Raw genomic sequence first — 17,186 nt, 5'->3', positions numbered from 1 at the left:
ATGCTTTGTATTATGAAGTGACATCTGAAGGCATGAGGATGATGATGATGAGCTGAACTAATGATGAATGCATGATTAAGCTATCTATACTGGACTCAATCTGGAAACAAACTGTGTGAATCAATGTGTTTCTTTGTGCAACTTTAATGGTTAGATATTGGAATAGTTGTTGAATTCAACCATATGTATCCTATTAAATTACTAAATTACATATATTGGTCAGGGAGAAATCGAAACAAATCTAATTGGAATGAATGGCAGTAGAGGTATAATCCTTATTTTACTTATGCATGAAAATAAAAGTAAGATGTGATATATATCAGACATTGTCTAATATAATTATTGCCAACCTAAAATATTGTTATCTAATTATAAATACAGTTTATATGGCTTTATTCAAATTTTCTGTAAAATTGCCTCTAAAATATATGTAAACAGACCATAATTGTCTTAATGTTTGTTTTCTTGAAAACATGTGAGTGCTATTATATGATACAATGCCAGTACTTGTTGCGTTTACAACTTGTCTAAGTTCTATCATCAGCTGATTTCAGCCAGTGTCTGGCTGTGTATTGACTGCATTGTTTGAATGGGATGTTGGCATATTGGCAGTTACTTAAAACATTTAAAAACAGTTACTTAAAACAATCATTCCTCTAAGACTGTCTGGCTAGCTAGCTAACAAACATACAGTGCAGATACATTCTTCAAATTCATTACTTTGCACAATAATCTTATCACAGCACTGGCAAACCATGGTTTTCCAGCTCCCTGACCAAAATGGCTGACCTTTAGCCCATCATAAGAAGGTTAATGTCCATTCTAGTATTCTAATTCTATGCTATCAACATATGAGCAGCGCTCATAGTCATTCATTTAACCTATTTTACCAGAGTGAAATATTATTTGAAGGTGGTATTGACCCCTCGGTTTATCTAGAGGGACTGAAACCTTGACATGGTTGAGTTGAGCTGAGTTGCCCTGAGCTGAGTTGCCCTGGAGGAGAAACCGATTTCTGTAGGAAGTGGTTGCTCTATTGTGCAACATGGCTTTTGTTGGCTAAATGAAAAGAACATAGCAGAAATTCAAGAGAGCTGTGTCGCTATGGAAACAACTGCTAAGAGAGAGAAAAACGAATTGCATGTTCATAGAAATGGACAAATATTTTAGGCCCAACTCTTAGGGTCTTTTCTGGTGCTTTATGTAATGGATGTTTAAGCAAAAATGTCTACATATGACTTTATGTGCTGTAGTACTATTGTCTCTCTCTTTCTATTTTCTATTTCTCTGTTTCTCTCTCACTCCCCCACCTCCCCCCTCCTTCTAAAGTATCTACACATATACCCATAGAGATAGAGGGAGGGATGGGGATGGGGGGTTGGGATGAAGTGGTGGTCATTTTTAAGACCCATTACCACATCTCCCTCCATCCCCATTGGGAAGGGAAGAACAGCGGCAGATGGAATGAGAGAGCCCCGTGTTGCCAAATTAGGTCTCCATCACACTCTGAATTAGTGTGAAAGCCCCTGCTTTCTTCTCCTCTCTCTCCCACATAAAGGGGGGCAGCTCCTCAAGATCTATTTCATGATCTATTTTTATTTCAGACATTATATTCCAATATTAGCACAATGACCTGGATTGGTTAAATGTTTTTAATATTAGCCTACAAGTCTGTCTTCATTAATAAACATACTGTATCTCAATGCTCTCACTGTGTAGCTTAAAGCTAATATATAACATTTAAGGTGGACACATGGAAATCTGTTCATAACACCAGAGGAAACTTAAATTGGCCAATAAGTTATTATCAGACTTCTTTATGTGATAAGGTTTACCTTTCAATTGGGGAGTTTTTCAGTAGTTTTCTTGGTTCCAATAAGTTATCTTTGTCTCAAGTCTTTGTTTTAGTGTTATGATGGTGGCTCTACATAAACACAGTGCTGATAGTGTGTTCACTAATGCAAGGACTGTGACCTAGTGGTACCAAGGACACAGGTCATGCTTTGCAAGACATGTTTGTTTAAATGCATTGCAGAGAAATGGGCCTATTTGTGTGGGCAGATTGTTTGTCACCTTATTTTCTAGCTGTATTTTACTATAACATAATGCTAACACTGAGGATCACTGATGTGTTCCTTTACTTTCAAAGGTGATTTTTTTGCCCCCTCTAACCCCACCCCCTTAGGAATTATGGTTCTTGTTTTAAATGTAGAACTTACAAGGGAATGTGAATGGTGTGGATTATGGAGATAGAATGCATAGATAGTGTCCATATGTATTTTTGGAAACTGGCAATTTTGACAAAATGTCAGTGTTCAACACTGAAATATATATTGCCATGGAAACGGAAATATGATTTTTCTATCTCATGACAATTCTCATTCAGATGTACAGTATGTTGAAAATTGCTATAGGCTACTGAAAGACGTGGGAGGGGTTGCGCAAGTGTGCGGGAGCTCGCGCTCACTCTGCTTCGTGGTCATTTGGAGGCAGGTAAACACATTGAAAGATAATCGTTCGCGGATCAAACCAGTATTCTAGCGCCAAATGTTTCTCTCTGCAGAAACAATTACATGTGTCATTGTTAAACGGATAAAAGATTTCGAAAATGTTTTAGACGATACAAATTGGTCGCTTCGGAAAGTTACCAAGATCTATTTTGACTGGATGAGAGGAGATGCGTAAAGTTTTTGGAGACGAGGATACATGTCCCGTGGATTCCATTGTCTAACGAAGATCAGCTGGGTTTAGGCTAAATATGCATTCTATAGTGTACGTTACTGAATGTATATGTTTTTAGAAAGTTTTAAGTGAAATGTTGTTCATATTCCGAGTTTATCCAGTGATGCGTTTTATGTTGAAACTTGCCTGGAGCGTGACTGACCATCACCGTTCACTCGCACGGACAGATGGGGTGATCTAGATGGAAATATTTTACAATCCGTGTAATCGAATCGTTATACATTATTAGTATGAAAACTCAACAGGAAATGTACATTTTGTAGTTCACTTCAGCATGGAATGACATTGCATGTAACTTTTGTTTTTTGGGGGGTGGGGGGGGGGCTCTTTGCGCCTCATCAGGTCGGCTGTCAGTGGATATTTTATTACTCTAACAACACATTTGCTTTTTAATTTGTTTTGATATCCAAGGCAACAGCATATAGCAAGTTTTATCCTCGTTTTTCCCTCCATAGAATGGCTCGGTTTGGAGATGAGGTTCAGATGACGATGGATTCCCGAGACTCCGGGGACCCGGAGCGCGGGGAGGACGGCGGGGACACGGCTTCAGGTACAGGGTCAGGGACGCTAAAACAAACCAAAGCGGCGAGGGCGCGCACCATGGCTCTCTACAACCCTATACCCCACCGGCAGAACTGCCTCACTGTCAACAGGTCGCTCTTCATATTCGCCGAGGACAATTTAATTCGGAAAACCGCCAAGAGGATCATAGAATGGCCATATCCTTCCTTATGCTATACATACTCACTCACACGTTATCACCGCACTCAAGATTTGTTTAGTGTTGTCCGTCCATTGTCAAAAAGTATTGCTAACTGCTACTTTGACTGTAGTGCATATCAGCACAATGGACAGCGCCCGTACGTCTCTATATTATAATGGCTGTCCTCAGTCGTCACTTTTAATTGAGTTCTTTAGATTTGATTGGACTGTTATAGTAGGCCTTCAGTTTGTTCTTCTTTTTTATTTTCTTCATTTTTTTGAGGTACATTTGTCTATTAGTCAGTCTATTAGTCAGAAATACACGTTTTTGTTGTTGCCTTTTTCTATGCTAAATCTATCAATATCCACCAAAGACCACAGAGAGCGGAGTTTTGTCATGCTTATACTTACGGTATAATGCTTATACTAATACTCTATTGTGCTCTACAGATAATGCATTGATTCCATAATGCAATACACTGCTCGTTAGAGATGTATCATCATACTCAAACATTGTGCCACTCTGGTGCTTCCTGTTATTTAACCACAACCCAGTTGTTGTGTGGGTGTACAACCAGAGTGGTCAAGACAAGCTGAACACAGATGGTTGGAGGTATTTTTTGTATATTTTATAAATATATATATTTTTTACCTTTATTTTTACAGGGAGTCATGCCGAGTGTGAGTGTGAGACTGTCTTTAGTTTTCTGCACTTGATTGAGCTTGTGTGAAGCAATGTAACTAATAGAAAAGTCCCAAAAGTGCAAGTCCCGCCCACCTGGCACTTCCAGGCAGGTTCAATCAAACTTATTTTAAAGAAAACAATACTTTTTGAACCCAGGTCTAGTTGTTGGTGGTGAATATTAATTCAAGTGGCTGTGAATGACTAATGGGAGTCAAGGCTCTGGAGAGTATTCTTTATTGAGGAGTATTATTTTGTTGTGGAGTATTATTTTCTTATTTAGATGGGCTATTTTTAACTAGTTTGAGTCGTGCCGACATGATGTAGACTCATCAATGTGATTCACAGTAGCTCCCAGAGGCCCCCGCCGCAGCCCTCCTCAGTGAGTTAATGACACCATTTTCACTCAAGGCTAGAAATTAATAATGAAGGAGAAAGTGTCTCATGTGGAGCCTCTTACGATAGCCAAGACAAACACAGTCTCTCATGCACACACACACACACACACACACACACACACACACACACACACACACACACACACACACACACACACACACACACACACACACACACACACACATTAACAGAGTGATGCAGCAGCAAAGCTGTGGGTATCACAGTTTACATACAACAGGTCCCTCGAAGTGTTGCCCTGTGGGAAAGAGGCTCTCAGGCCAAAGTGACTTTTGAACACACTCAGATAAATGTTACTGTAAAAGGTTGTTGCCATGGATACAACATTAGCTCTGACTGCTTTGATGCCAGTCTCTATTTGAACCATTCCATTGTCCATCCATCCGTCATCTGATAATCCATTCATACAATTCTAATTTAACTGTAACTACCAACATCCACAGCCATTCTGTATAACCTGAGTATAGCAAACATTAGGAACACCTTCCCAATATTGAGTTGCAATGTTTTGTATACTCAGTGTATATTTAATAGTTTCCATTCCAATATAATCAGCATTGTCATTATCATTGGTTTGTCACAATTGTCTTGAACTGTATATAATAATGTAAAAAAGCTCTGTCCTTAACCTTGTGGCCCTTACACCGTTTGAGTGGGTAATCCTGGCGACCATCACGGCCAACTGCATCGTCCTGGCCCTGGAGCAACATCTTCCTGGGGAGGACAAGACCCCCATGGCCAAAAGACTGGTGAGACCACAGGCCTTGATCGGTTAATATTAGGCATTTAGGCTGCATCTCAAATAGTACCCTACTCACTATATAGTGTTGTAACTTAAATAGAACACTATATAGTGTTGTAACTTAAATAGAACACTATATAGTGTTGTAACTTAAATAGAACACTATATAGTGTTGTAACTTAAATGGGTTACAGCGTTTACAGTTTATTCATAGCCAGACAGAATTATTTATTATTACAGTTTACAAGTGAGGTCTATGTATTTTATTGCAATACAGATGACAGAACTATTTACACCTTTCTGTTGTATTGGTTGAAAACTGCAAGTACCATAATGTCTTGAGGAAGTAAGTGAGAACAAGATGTTTTGTACAGTCTGAAGTGGTCAAATGTAACGTGGACGATTCAATTCACTCAAAGAACCTTTCATTGCATAACTAAAAAGGTACAGTTGAAGTTGTAAGTTTACATACACTTTTGTTGGAGTCATTATAGTTTTTCAACCACTCTACAAATGTCTTATTAACTAACTATAGTTTTGACAAGTCGGTTAGGAAAATTACTTTGTGCATGTCACAAGTAATTTTTCCAACAATTGTTTACAGACGGATTATTTCACTTATAATTCACTGTATCACAATTCCAGTGGGTCAGTTTACATACACAAAGTTATCTGTGCCTTTAAACAGCTTGGAACATTCCAGAAAATTATGTCATGGCTTTAGAAGCTTCTGATAGGCGAATTGACATAATTTGAGTCAATTGGAGGTGTACCTGTGGATGTATTTCAAGGCCTACCTTCAAAACCTCTGCTTGACATCATGGGAAAATCAAAAGAAATCAGCCAAGACCTGAAAAAAGACACATTTTTTGTAGACCTCCACAAGTCTGGTTCATCCTTGGGAGCAATTTCCAAATGCCTGAAGGTACCACGTTCATCTGTACAAACAATAGTACACAAGTATAAACACCAGGGGACCACGCAGCCGTCATACCGCTCAGGAAGTCTCCTAGAGCTGAATGTACTTTGGTGCGAAAAGTGCAAATCAATCCCAGAACAACAGCAAAGGACCTTGTGAAGATGCTGGAGGAAACGGGTACAAAAGTATCCATATCCACAGTAAAAACGAGTCCTATATCGACATAACCTGAAAGGCCGCTCAGCAAGGAAGAAGCCACTGCTCCAAAAACCCCATAAAAAAAGCCAGACTACGGTTTGCAGCTGCACATGGGGACAAAGATCGTACTTTTTGGAGAAATATCCTCTGGTTTATGAAACAAAAATAGAACTGTTTGGCCAGAATGACCATCATTATGTTTGGAGGAAAAAGGGGGAGGCTTGCAAGCCGAAGAACACCATCCCAACCGTGAATCATGGGGGTGGCAGCATCATGTTGTGGGGGTGCTTTGCGGCATGAGGGACTGGTTCACTTCACAAAATAGATGGCATCAGGAAAATTATGTGGATATATTGAAGCCACATCTCAAGACATCAGTCAGGAAGTTAAAGCTTGGTCGCAAATGGGTCTTCCAAATGGACAATGACCCCAAGCATACAGTCGTGGCCAAAGATTTTGAGAATGACACAAATATTAATTTTCACAAAGTCTGCTGCCTCAGTTTGTATGGTGGCAATTTGCATATACTCCAGAATGTTTTGAAGTGTCACACCCTGACCATAGTTTACTTTGTATATTTCTATGTTTTGGTTGGTCAGGGTGTGAGCTGAGTGGGCATTCTATGTTTCATGTCTAGTTTGTCTATTTCTATGTCTGGCCTGATATGGTTCTCAATCAGAGGCAGGTGTTAGTCATTGTCTCTGATTGGGAACCATATTTAGGTAGCCTGGGTTTCACTGTGTGTTTGTGGGTGATTGTTCCTGTCTCTGTGTTTGCACCAGATAATACTGTTTCGGTTTTCGTTACGTTCGTTTACGTTCTTTGTTTTGTAGTGTTTGTATTGATTCGTGTTTTTACGTTTGTTTATTAAACATGGATCGCAATCTACGCATTTTGGTCCGACTCTCCTTCACCACAAGAGAATCGTTACATGAAGAGTGATCAGAGGAATTGCAATTAATTGCAAAATCCCTCTTTGCCATGCAAATGAACTGAATCCCCAAAAAACAATCCCCAAAAAATGATCTCCAGCCCTGCCACAAAAGGACCAGCTGACATCATGTCAGTGATTCTCTCGTTAACACAGGTGTGAGTGTTGACGAGGACAAGGCTGGACATCACTCTGTCATGCTGATTGAGTTCGAATAACAGACTGGAAGCTTCAAAAGGAGGGTGGTGCTTGGAATCATTGTTCTTCCTCTGTCAATCATGGTTACTTGCAAGGAAACACGTGCAGTCATCCTTGCTTTGCACAAAATGGGCTTCATAGGCAAGGATATTGCTGCCAGTAAGATTGCATCTAAATCAACCATTTATTGGATCATTAAGAACATCAAGGAGAGCGGTTCAATTGTTGTGAAGAAGGCTTCGGGGGGACACCACTACAGAGCTTTCTCGGAAATGGCAGCAAGCAGGTGTGAGTGCATCTGCACGCACAGTTAGGCGAAGACTTTTGGAGGATAGCCTGGTATTGAGAAGGGCAGCAAAGAAACCACTTCTCTCCAGGAAAAACATTGGGGACAGACTGATATTCTGCAAAAGGTGCAGGGATTGGACTGCTGAGGACTGGGGTTTCTCTAATTGTTTGGGGCATACGGAAAAATACTTGTCCGGAGAAGACAAGGTGATTGCTACCATCAGTACTTTGCCATGTCAACAGTAAAGCATCCTGAGACCATTATTGTGTGGGGTTGCTTCTCAGCCAAGGGAGTGGGCTCACTCACAATTTTGCCTAAGAACACAGCCATGAATAAAGAATGGTACCAACACATCCTCCGAGAGCAACTTCTCCCAACCATCCAGGAACAGTTTGCTGACGAACAATGCCTTTTCCAGCATGATGGAGCACCTTTGCCGTAAGGCAGAAGTGATAACTAAGTGGCTCGGGGAACTAAACAATGATATTTTGGGTCCATGGACAGGAAACTCCCCAGACCTTAATCCCATTGAGAACTTGTGGTCAATCCTCAAGGGGTGGGTGGACAAACAAAACCCCACAAATTCTGACGAAATCCAAGCATTGATTATGCAAGAATGGGCTGCCATCAGTCAGGATGTGGCCCAGAAGTTAATTGACAGCATGCCAGGGCGGATTGCAGAGGTCTTGAAAAAGAAGGGTCAACACTGCAAATATTGACTCTTTGCATCAACTTCATGTAATTGTCAATAAAAGCCTTTGACACTTATGAAATGCTTGTAATTATACTTCAGTATTCCATAGTAACATCTGACAAAGAAATCTAAAGACACTGAAGCAGCAAACTTTGTGAAAATTAATATTTGTGTCATTCTCAAAACTTTTGGCCACGACTGTACTTCCAAAGTTGTGGCAAATTGGCTTAAGGATATCAAGGTATTAGAGTGGCCATCACAAAGCCCTGACCTCAATCCTATAGAAAATGTGTGGGAAGAACTGAAAAAGCGTGTGCGAGCAAGGATGTTGTCACGCTCGCTATCCTCAAACTCCCTGTCATAAATCGACCAAGGCGCAGCGTGCATGTAGTTCCACATCTTTTAATGAAAGTGAAACCGAAACAATAAAAAAAACAAAGACCATGACCCAACCGAGGTGCACACAAACAGAGAAATAATTACCCACAAAAAACAGGTGGGAAAAGGCTACCTAAGTATGGTTCTCAATCAGAGACAACGATAGACAGCTGCCTCTGAGAACCACACCCGGCCAAACACATAGAAATAGAAAATCATAGAACATGGAACATAGACTGCCCACCCAAGTCACACCCTGACCAAACCAGAATAGAGACATAAAACGCTCTCTACAGTCAGGGCGTAAACCTGAACCTATAGGGGAGGGTCTGGGTGGGCATTTCTCCGCTGTGGCGGCTCTGGCGAGGGACATAGACCCCGCTCCACCTCTGGGGCCCTCGCCGCCGACCCCGGACTGGGGACCCTCGTAGCGGGCCCCGGACACGAGGGAGACTCTGGCAGCTCCGGACAGGAGGGAGACTCTGGCAGCTCCGGACAGGAGGGAGACTCTGGCAGCTCCGGACAGGAGGGAGACTCTGGCAGCTCCGGACAGGAGGGAGACTCTGGCAGCTCCGGACAGGAGGGAGACTCTGGCAGCTCCGGACAGGAGGGAGACTCCGGCAGCTCCGGACAGGAGGGAGGCACAGGACTCACCGGGCTGGGGAGACATCCAGGAGGCCTCTTCCTTGGCCGAGGCACCGGATACACTGGGCCGTGGAGGCACACTGGTGGTCTCGAGCGCAGAGCTGGCCCCACTCGTTCTGGCTGGATGCCAGCTTCCACCCGGCAAATGCGGGACGCTGGCACCGAGCACACCGGCCTGTGAATGCTCCGCCTCGACACCGTGAGCATCACCCCATAGCACGGGGCCTGACCAGTCCCATGCTCTCCACGGTAAGCACGGGGAGTTGGCTCAGGTCTCCAACCTGACTCTGCCACACTCCCCGTGTGCCTCCCCCCAAAAATGTTTTGGAGCTGCCTATCAGGCTTCAGTGACCGGGTCTTGACCTCTACCATTCTCTCCTCCCCGGTCCAACTCTTCCTCCAGGTTGGCGCACACTGCTTGGTCTTCTTGTGGTGGGTAATTCTGTCACGCTCGCTATCCTCAAACTCCCTGTCATAAATCGACCAAGGCGCAGCGTGCATGTAGTTCCACATCTCTTAATTAAAGTGAAACCGAAACAACCAAAAAACAAACAGGTAAACAGCAAAGACCGTGACCCAACCGAGGTGCACACAAACACACACGGAGAAATAATTACCCACAACACACAGGTGGGAAAAGGCTACCTAAGTATTTGTTCTCAATCAGAGACAACGATTGACAGCTGCCTCTGATTGAGAACCACACCTGGCCAAACACATAGAAATAGAAAATCATAGAACATGGAACATAGACTGCCCACCCAAATCACACCCTGACCAAACCAAAATAGAGACATAAAACACTCTCTACGGTCAGGGCGTGACTGAGACCTAACAACTTGACTCAGTTACACCAGCTCTGTCAGGAGGAATGGGCCAAAATTTACCCAACTTATTGTGGGTAGCTTGTAGAAGGCTACCCAAAATGTTTGACCCAAGTTAAACAATTTAAAGGCAATGCTTCCAAATACTAATTGAGTGTAATGTAAATTTCTGACCCACTGGGAATGTGATGAAAGAAATTAAAGCTGAAATGAATAATTCTCTCTACTATTATTCTGACATTTCACCTTCTTAAAATAAAGTGGTGATCCTAACTGACCTAAGACAGGGAATTTTTACTAGGATTAAATGTCAGGAATTGTGAAAAACTGAGTTTAAATGTACTTGGCTATGGTGTACACATATACAGTGCCTTGCGAAAGTATTCGGCCCCCTTGAACTTTGCGACCTTTTGCCACATTTCAGGCTTCAAACATAAAGATATAAAACTGTATTTTTTTGTGAAGAATCAACAACAAGTGGGACACAATCATGAAGTGGAACGACATTTATTGGATATTTCAAACTTTTTTAACAAATCAAAAACTGAAAAATTGGGCGTGCAAAATTATTCAGCCCCTTTACTTTCAGTGCAGCAAACTCTCTCCAGAAGTTCAGTGAGGATCTCTGAATGATCCAATGTTGACCTAAATGACTAATGATGATAAATACAATCCACCTGTGTGTAATCAAGTCTCCGTATAAATGCACCTGCACTGTGATAGTCTCAGAGGTCCGTTAAAAGCGCAGAGAGCATCATGAAGAACAAGGAACACACCAGGCAGGTCCAAGATACTGTTGTGAAGAAGTTTAAAGCCGGATTTGGATACAAAAAGATTTCCCTAGCTTTAAACATCCCAAGGAGCACTGTGCAAGCGATAATATTGAAATGGAAGGAGTATCAGACCACTGCAAATCTACCAAGACCTGGCCGTCCCTCTAAACTTTCAGCTCATACAAGGAGAAGACTGATCAGAGATGCAGCCAAGAGGCCAATGATCACTCTGGATGAACTGCTGAGATCTACAGCTGAGGTGGGAGACTCTGTCCGTAGGACAACAATCAGTCGTATATTGCACAAATCTGGCCTTTATGGAAGAGTGGCAAGAAGAAAGCCATTTCTTAAAGATATCAATAAAAAGTTTGCCACAAGCCACCTGGGAGACACACCAAACATGTGGAAGAAGGTGCTCTGGTCAGATGAAACCAAAATTGAACTTTTTGGCAACAATGCAAAATGTTATGTTTGGCGTAAAAACAACACAGCTCATCACCCTGAACACCATCCCCACTGTCAAACATGGTGGTGGCAGCATCATGGTTTGGGCCTGCTTTTCTTCAGCAGGGACAGGGAAGATGGTTAAAATTGATGGGAAGATGGATGGAGCCAAATACAGGACCATTCTGGAAGAAAACCTGATGGAGTCTGCAAAAGACCTGAGACTGGGACGGAGATTTGTCTTCCAACAAGACAATGATCCAAAACATAAAGCAAAATCTACAATGGAATTGTTCAAAAATAAACATATCCAGGTGTTAGAATGGCCAAGTCAAAGTCCAGACCTGAATCCAATCGAGAATATGTGGAAAGAACTGAAAACTGCTGTTCACAAATGCTCTCCATCCAACCTCACTGAGCTCGAGCTGTTTTGCAAGGAGGAATGGGAAAAAATGTCAGTCTCTCGATGTGCAAAACTGATAGAGACATACCCCAAGCGACTTACAGCTGTAATCGCAGCAAAAGGTGGCGCTACAAAGTATTAACTTAAGGGGGCTGAATAATTTTGCACGCCCAATTTTTCAGTTTTTGATTTGTTAAAAAAGTTTGAAATACCCAATAAATGTCGTTCCACTTCATGATTGTGTCCCACTTGTTGTTGATTCTTCACCAAAAAAATACAGTTTTATATCTTTATGTTTGAAGCCTGAAATGTGGCAAAAGGTCGCAAAGTTCAAGGGGGCCGAATACTTTATACATATATATATATTGGGAATAGGGTGCCATTTGGGATGCACCTTACTTAACAGTAAACAATATCCATCCATTGCACTATTGGTTACAGCCTGTAAGTAAGCATTTCACTGTTGTATTCGGCACACGTGACAAATACACTTTGATTTGATTTGAACAATATACCAAGCAGACCATTTCCAGGTTAACAAGTCTAATTGCCATTCGGACCTATGGTTTCTGGGTTTTTTAGGTTTAATTTTTTTTATTTTTTATGTTGGCTGTGATATGCCGAGTTCACTTGCTATCAGAAACTCGGAACCTAACTTAGAGTTTTTTTTGATGGCTTTGGTATTTTCACAAGTATGTGGCACATTTTCACAACTCCAAACTAGTCACACAGCCAGTCTTTCACTCAAAACCTGTCATTTTTGTTTAACCAGGCAAGTCAGTTAAGAACAAATTCTTATTTACAATGACGGCCTACCCCGGCCAAACCCGGACGACACTGGGCCAATTGTGCACCGCCCTATGGGACTCCTAATCACGGCCAGATGTGATACAGTCTGGATTCAAAACCAGGGACTGTAGTGACGCCTCTTGCACTAAGATGCCTTAGACCGCTGTGCCACTCGGGATCCTTTTAGATTGTAAAAATCTCTCACCATACAACCATTGATTGAAAATATCTTTAATGTGAAATGTAATGAGAACATTCGTTTAATCACCAAAACACAATGATCTTTTACAGTTTTTAGTACTTTTAACTACAAGTTAATCCAATAGCAAACAATGCAAGATATATGTTTCAAATCACCCTTAGAAGTATAAATGACAGTAGATTACACAGATTTCACATTAGGCAATACACTTACATTAGCCAACAAAATTGACAGAAAATTGGCCGAAGAGGTTCCACCCACGGCGCCGAGTTCTGGCCAGGTTGAAGCCCGCTTCATCAACAAAGATTTACCCGTGATGGTTCACAGCAGGATCAAGCACCAACACCCTCGAAAAATATATTTTGGCAAGTTATTTTTACAGTATAGTTCCAATATGATATTGTGAAGTAGCATGTGCATCAAATAGTAACAGTAATGCAGTATATAGTGCTGTACCAGAACATACTCGGCCTGCAGTTTTTTCACCAGGTCGTTGTTTCTCTCCAAAGGCACCCGGTAAATATGTTTCATAGATACCTGGTGCCTCTTCTAAAGGAGGGAGATTGTTGGTAGGCTGATGAATGCCACATTGGCAAAGGTGTCATCGTTCTCCTCAATGTTCTGCTTTTTTTTCGGACAGCAGTGTGTCATTGTCATTCCTGGCCCTCACCATTTCCACCACTGTCCACTTCTGCTGGTCGGTCAGCCCACTGCCACGGCCACCACCACGGGCTCTTCTGTCAATTCTGAGGGTAGAACAGAGTATACTGTCAATAGATCATACCTTAAGAATACCAACATGTTTTGGTAATTGACATGCATTACTATATTTCATTTACTGTAAATGTAATGGTAAAGCATAGTGCATATCCTGCAGACTTGCCAGTTTTCTTGGCGAAATATTCTCTTGATCGAATTGACAGTTGATCTTTTCAGATTAAGGTGAACTAATCTGTCAGCCTCTGCCATGGTAAGGTCTCTGTTTACCACATCGTCGACGACGATGGCCATGACTTCATTAGACACAGCAGTTCCCTGCCGCCTGACTCCCTCTCTCTGATGTCCACCTCTTTGATGTGGCCCATGCCCACCTCTCTGACGGGCCCCTTGTCCACCTCTCTGACGGGCCCCTTGTCCACCTCTCTGACGGGCCCCTTGTCCACCTCTCTGACGGGCCCCTTGTCCACCTCTCTGACGGGCCCCTTGTCCACCTCTCTGACGGGCCCCTTGTCCACCTCTCTGACGGGCCCCTTGTCCACGAGCTCTTTGATTTCTTCCTCCCCCTTTCTGTCTATCCTGCTCCATGTTTACATACACCCTTTTGCATGGTGACCAAGGTGGTTACCACTATGTAAAATCAATTAAAAATAACGAGTAGTCATTGTGTGTGGTTATCATGTATCATACATGTCATTTAGATGTTTCTACTTTACAAACAAACACATATTATTTCTGTAGTTCTCAAAATCCATATATAGTAGACAAACCAGTTTAAAATCTATAGGTTTACCAAACGTTTAAATGATTAACCACAGTTGGATTAAGTGATGGTCAAATGTATTTTAACAATTGAGAAGAGAATCATATGAAAAGTATTGTGACCATTGCATTGTGAAAGGCAATTACTTTATATGAAAGGTATTTCTAGATGAAACACAAATTTGTTTAGGTGAAAAAGTTACTGTGGGATGTTGTGTGTTGTACTTCGTTAATTGAAAATGTGCTTAAAGTTTTGAAAAAAAAAACGCCTTTCTGATTATCTGTTTTGAGTTTTGTACTAAGAGTTGTGAAATTGTACCACATACTTGTGAAAATAGTACCAACGCGATAAATAAACCTGTATTTGCGTAGAGCTTCCGATTGGTTTATTCTGATACTTCCCAAGTGGGTAACTCAGGATCATCTTTTTACAACAAGTTAGCAAGTCGGAAATGTCAGAGTTTCCTAGGTCAGACTAGCACTTGAACACTGCATTAAGCTACACATTATCATGGGTGCATACCCTCACAAACATACCTGTGTACATGTACAATATGGTTTGTGTCCCTCTGATGTTCTAATGCATCCATACTGTATCTTCACCCTACAGGAGTGTACTGAGCCTTACTTCATTGGGATCTTCTGTTTTGAGTTTGGCATCAAGCTTGTGGCCCTGGGCTTTGTGTTCCATAAAGGCTCCTACCTGAGGAATGGATGGAATATCATGGACTTCATCGTGGTGGTCAGCGGGTGAGTTACAACTAGTGAAATATAGATTGCTATGCATTTACGTATGTGGGACATTTGGACTAGAAGCTCTGGCACACTTACGATGGACAAATATCACTTGTTTATTTTGTGCCAATGTGTTGGCTTCAAGGCCTTAGTCGGAACATTTTCTTGGAGCTCAGCTGGTGAGGGACAGCACGGGCCTCTTACGTCTCCTCTGCGTGACCTTCAAACCTGTGGCCATGTGTCCACAGTGGTTTTTCCTTGTGGACCCTTTTGCAAACACATCCATATGGATCTTATCTTCTGCAGTTAGGCAGTTACTATTAATGATTGGTTAGATAGCTGTTCATCATTACAAAAAGGTGCTTATGCATAACAAGGTGAAGTGTGTGCTTCCCCTGCACAGTGTGGCTATGCAGCCAGCAGATAGGTGGGTGGATAAGTGGATTGGCTGTCGTGTCGAAAACCTGTTTAGTTTTGCCCCCCAGGGCCTCTGTGAATTACATGTAAATGTAGTGAGAAAGAGAGAGAGAGAGCATAGAGAGAGAGAGAGATTGGGTTCATTTCTGCTTTATGTTTATCTAACACTTTACTTCTTCCTAATGCTCTAAGCTAAAATTTTTGGCATTCATATTTGGTATTTTCTGTTGTATGTCGGGAAGCAGCATACAGCATACAGTATACAGGGAAGATGGCTGTTGGCATGTTGACGTCACAGCTCACCCCAACGCCCACGTCTCTCTCTCTCTCTCTCTCCACTTTCTCTCGCTGAATGCACTTACATTAAAGGACCTGCATCACGTTGACACACCATTTAGGACAGACCCAAACTCAACAGCTGTTCTATCACCATTTAGTAGATACCCATCGCAAACTGTCTAAAAAACATGGATTGAAACAGCCTCTTGGTGCAAAATATTACAGTTACTCAATCATAATAATCAGTGGGGGGTCTCGGCAGGTCAGAGAGACCACTCCATGTCTGTACTGTCTCTGGATTCGAGTGTTACGAGGACAGACAAACTGTCTGGCATGGTCACATACTGTAGTTTATAGAGGGGTTCGTATAGTGCATCCTTTTGTCTGAGCCAGTAATGAGTCAAAGAGAAAACATCCACGCTGTACTCTTATTGTGTCATGAGTAGTCATCTGTGTGTGTCTGTGTGTGTATGAGAGAGAGAGAGTTTTTAATACGCTATGCCTGTGGGGGCCTCTAGCTCAGGTCAGGACCTGGGTGAATCAGAGCTGTTTCAGTTCCATGCGTCATCCCCTGACAAGTGTCACTATTTCAAATGAGAGATGTGTCATGCTTTTTCCTGCTACTCATTGCTACTCATGTTCAGTATATTGCATGCTGCGCACTGCATATTATTGTGAGCGTGGTGGATAAAATACTGAATTGTTATACTTGAGTAAAAGTAAAGATACCTTAATAGAAAAGGACTCAGGTACACAAGCATTTAAGAGTAATGAGCCAGTAACTGAAAGGTTGGTGGTTTCAGCTACTGAGCTGTGAATAATCTGTCGATGTGCCCTTGAGCAAGGCACTTAACCCTATTTGCTCCTGTAAATCGCTCTGGATTTGATCATCTGCTACAGTGCATTCAGAAAGTATTCAGATCCCTTCCCCTTTTCCACATTTTGTTACGTTACAGCCGTATTCTAAAATGCATTCAATAAAAATCATCCTCATCAATCTACACACAATACCCCCTAAAGACAAAGCGAAAACAGTTTTTAGGACATCTTTGTACATTGATCTCAGCCTGTTTCCACTGATCATCCTTGAGATGTTTCTTCAACTTGATTGGAGTCCACCTGTGTTAAATTCTGTTGATTGGACATGATTTGGAAAGGCACACACCTGTCTATATAAGGTCCTACAGTTGGCAGTGCATGTCAGAGCAAAAACCAAGCCATGAGGTTGAAGGAATAATCCGTAGAGCTCCGAGACAGGATTGTGTCGAGGCACAGATCTGGAGAAGGGTACCAAAACATTTCTG

At 42.0% G+C, this 17,186-nt stretch overlaps 1 protein-coding gene across 3 annotated transcripts in view; it reads left to right on the top strand.

Moving 5' to 3' along the window:
* The first annotated feature begins 2,496 nt into the window (after positions 1 to 2,496).
* The window catches only part of cacna1eb (calcium channel, voltage-dependent, R type, alpha 1E subunit b), a 69,286-nt gene continuing 54,596 nt past the window's right edge, over positions 2,497 to 17,186 (top strand). For all 3 annotated transcript variants that reach the window (XM_020466705.2, XM_031810705.1, XM_031810706.1), the window contains exons 1-4: positions 2,497 to 2,772; positions 3,198 to 3,461; positions 5,187 to 5,292; positions 15,062 to 15,201. In XM_020466705.2, the coding sequence (XP_020322294.2) occupies positions 2,759 to 2,772; positions 3,198 to 3,461; positions 5,187 to 5,292; positions 15,062 to 15,201 (524 nt within the window). In that variant the 5' untranslated portion in view covers positions 2,497 to 2,758. The remainder of the gene's footprint in view (positions 2,773 to 3,197; positions 3,462 to 5,186; positions 5,293 to 15,061; positions 15,202 to 17,186) is intronic.

Source organism: Oncorhynchus kisutch, linkage group LG30 (assembly GCF_002021735.2).
Source record: "Oncorhynchus kisutch isolate 150728-3 linkage group LG30, Okis_V2, whole genome shotgun sequence".
Taxonomy (NCBI): Eukaryota; Metazoa; Chordata; class Actinopteri; order Salmoniformes; family Salmonidae; genus Oncorhynchus; species Oncorhynchus kisutch.
This window is presented reverse-complemented; position numbering and strand designations above follow the sequence as displayed.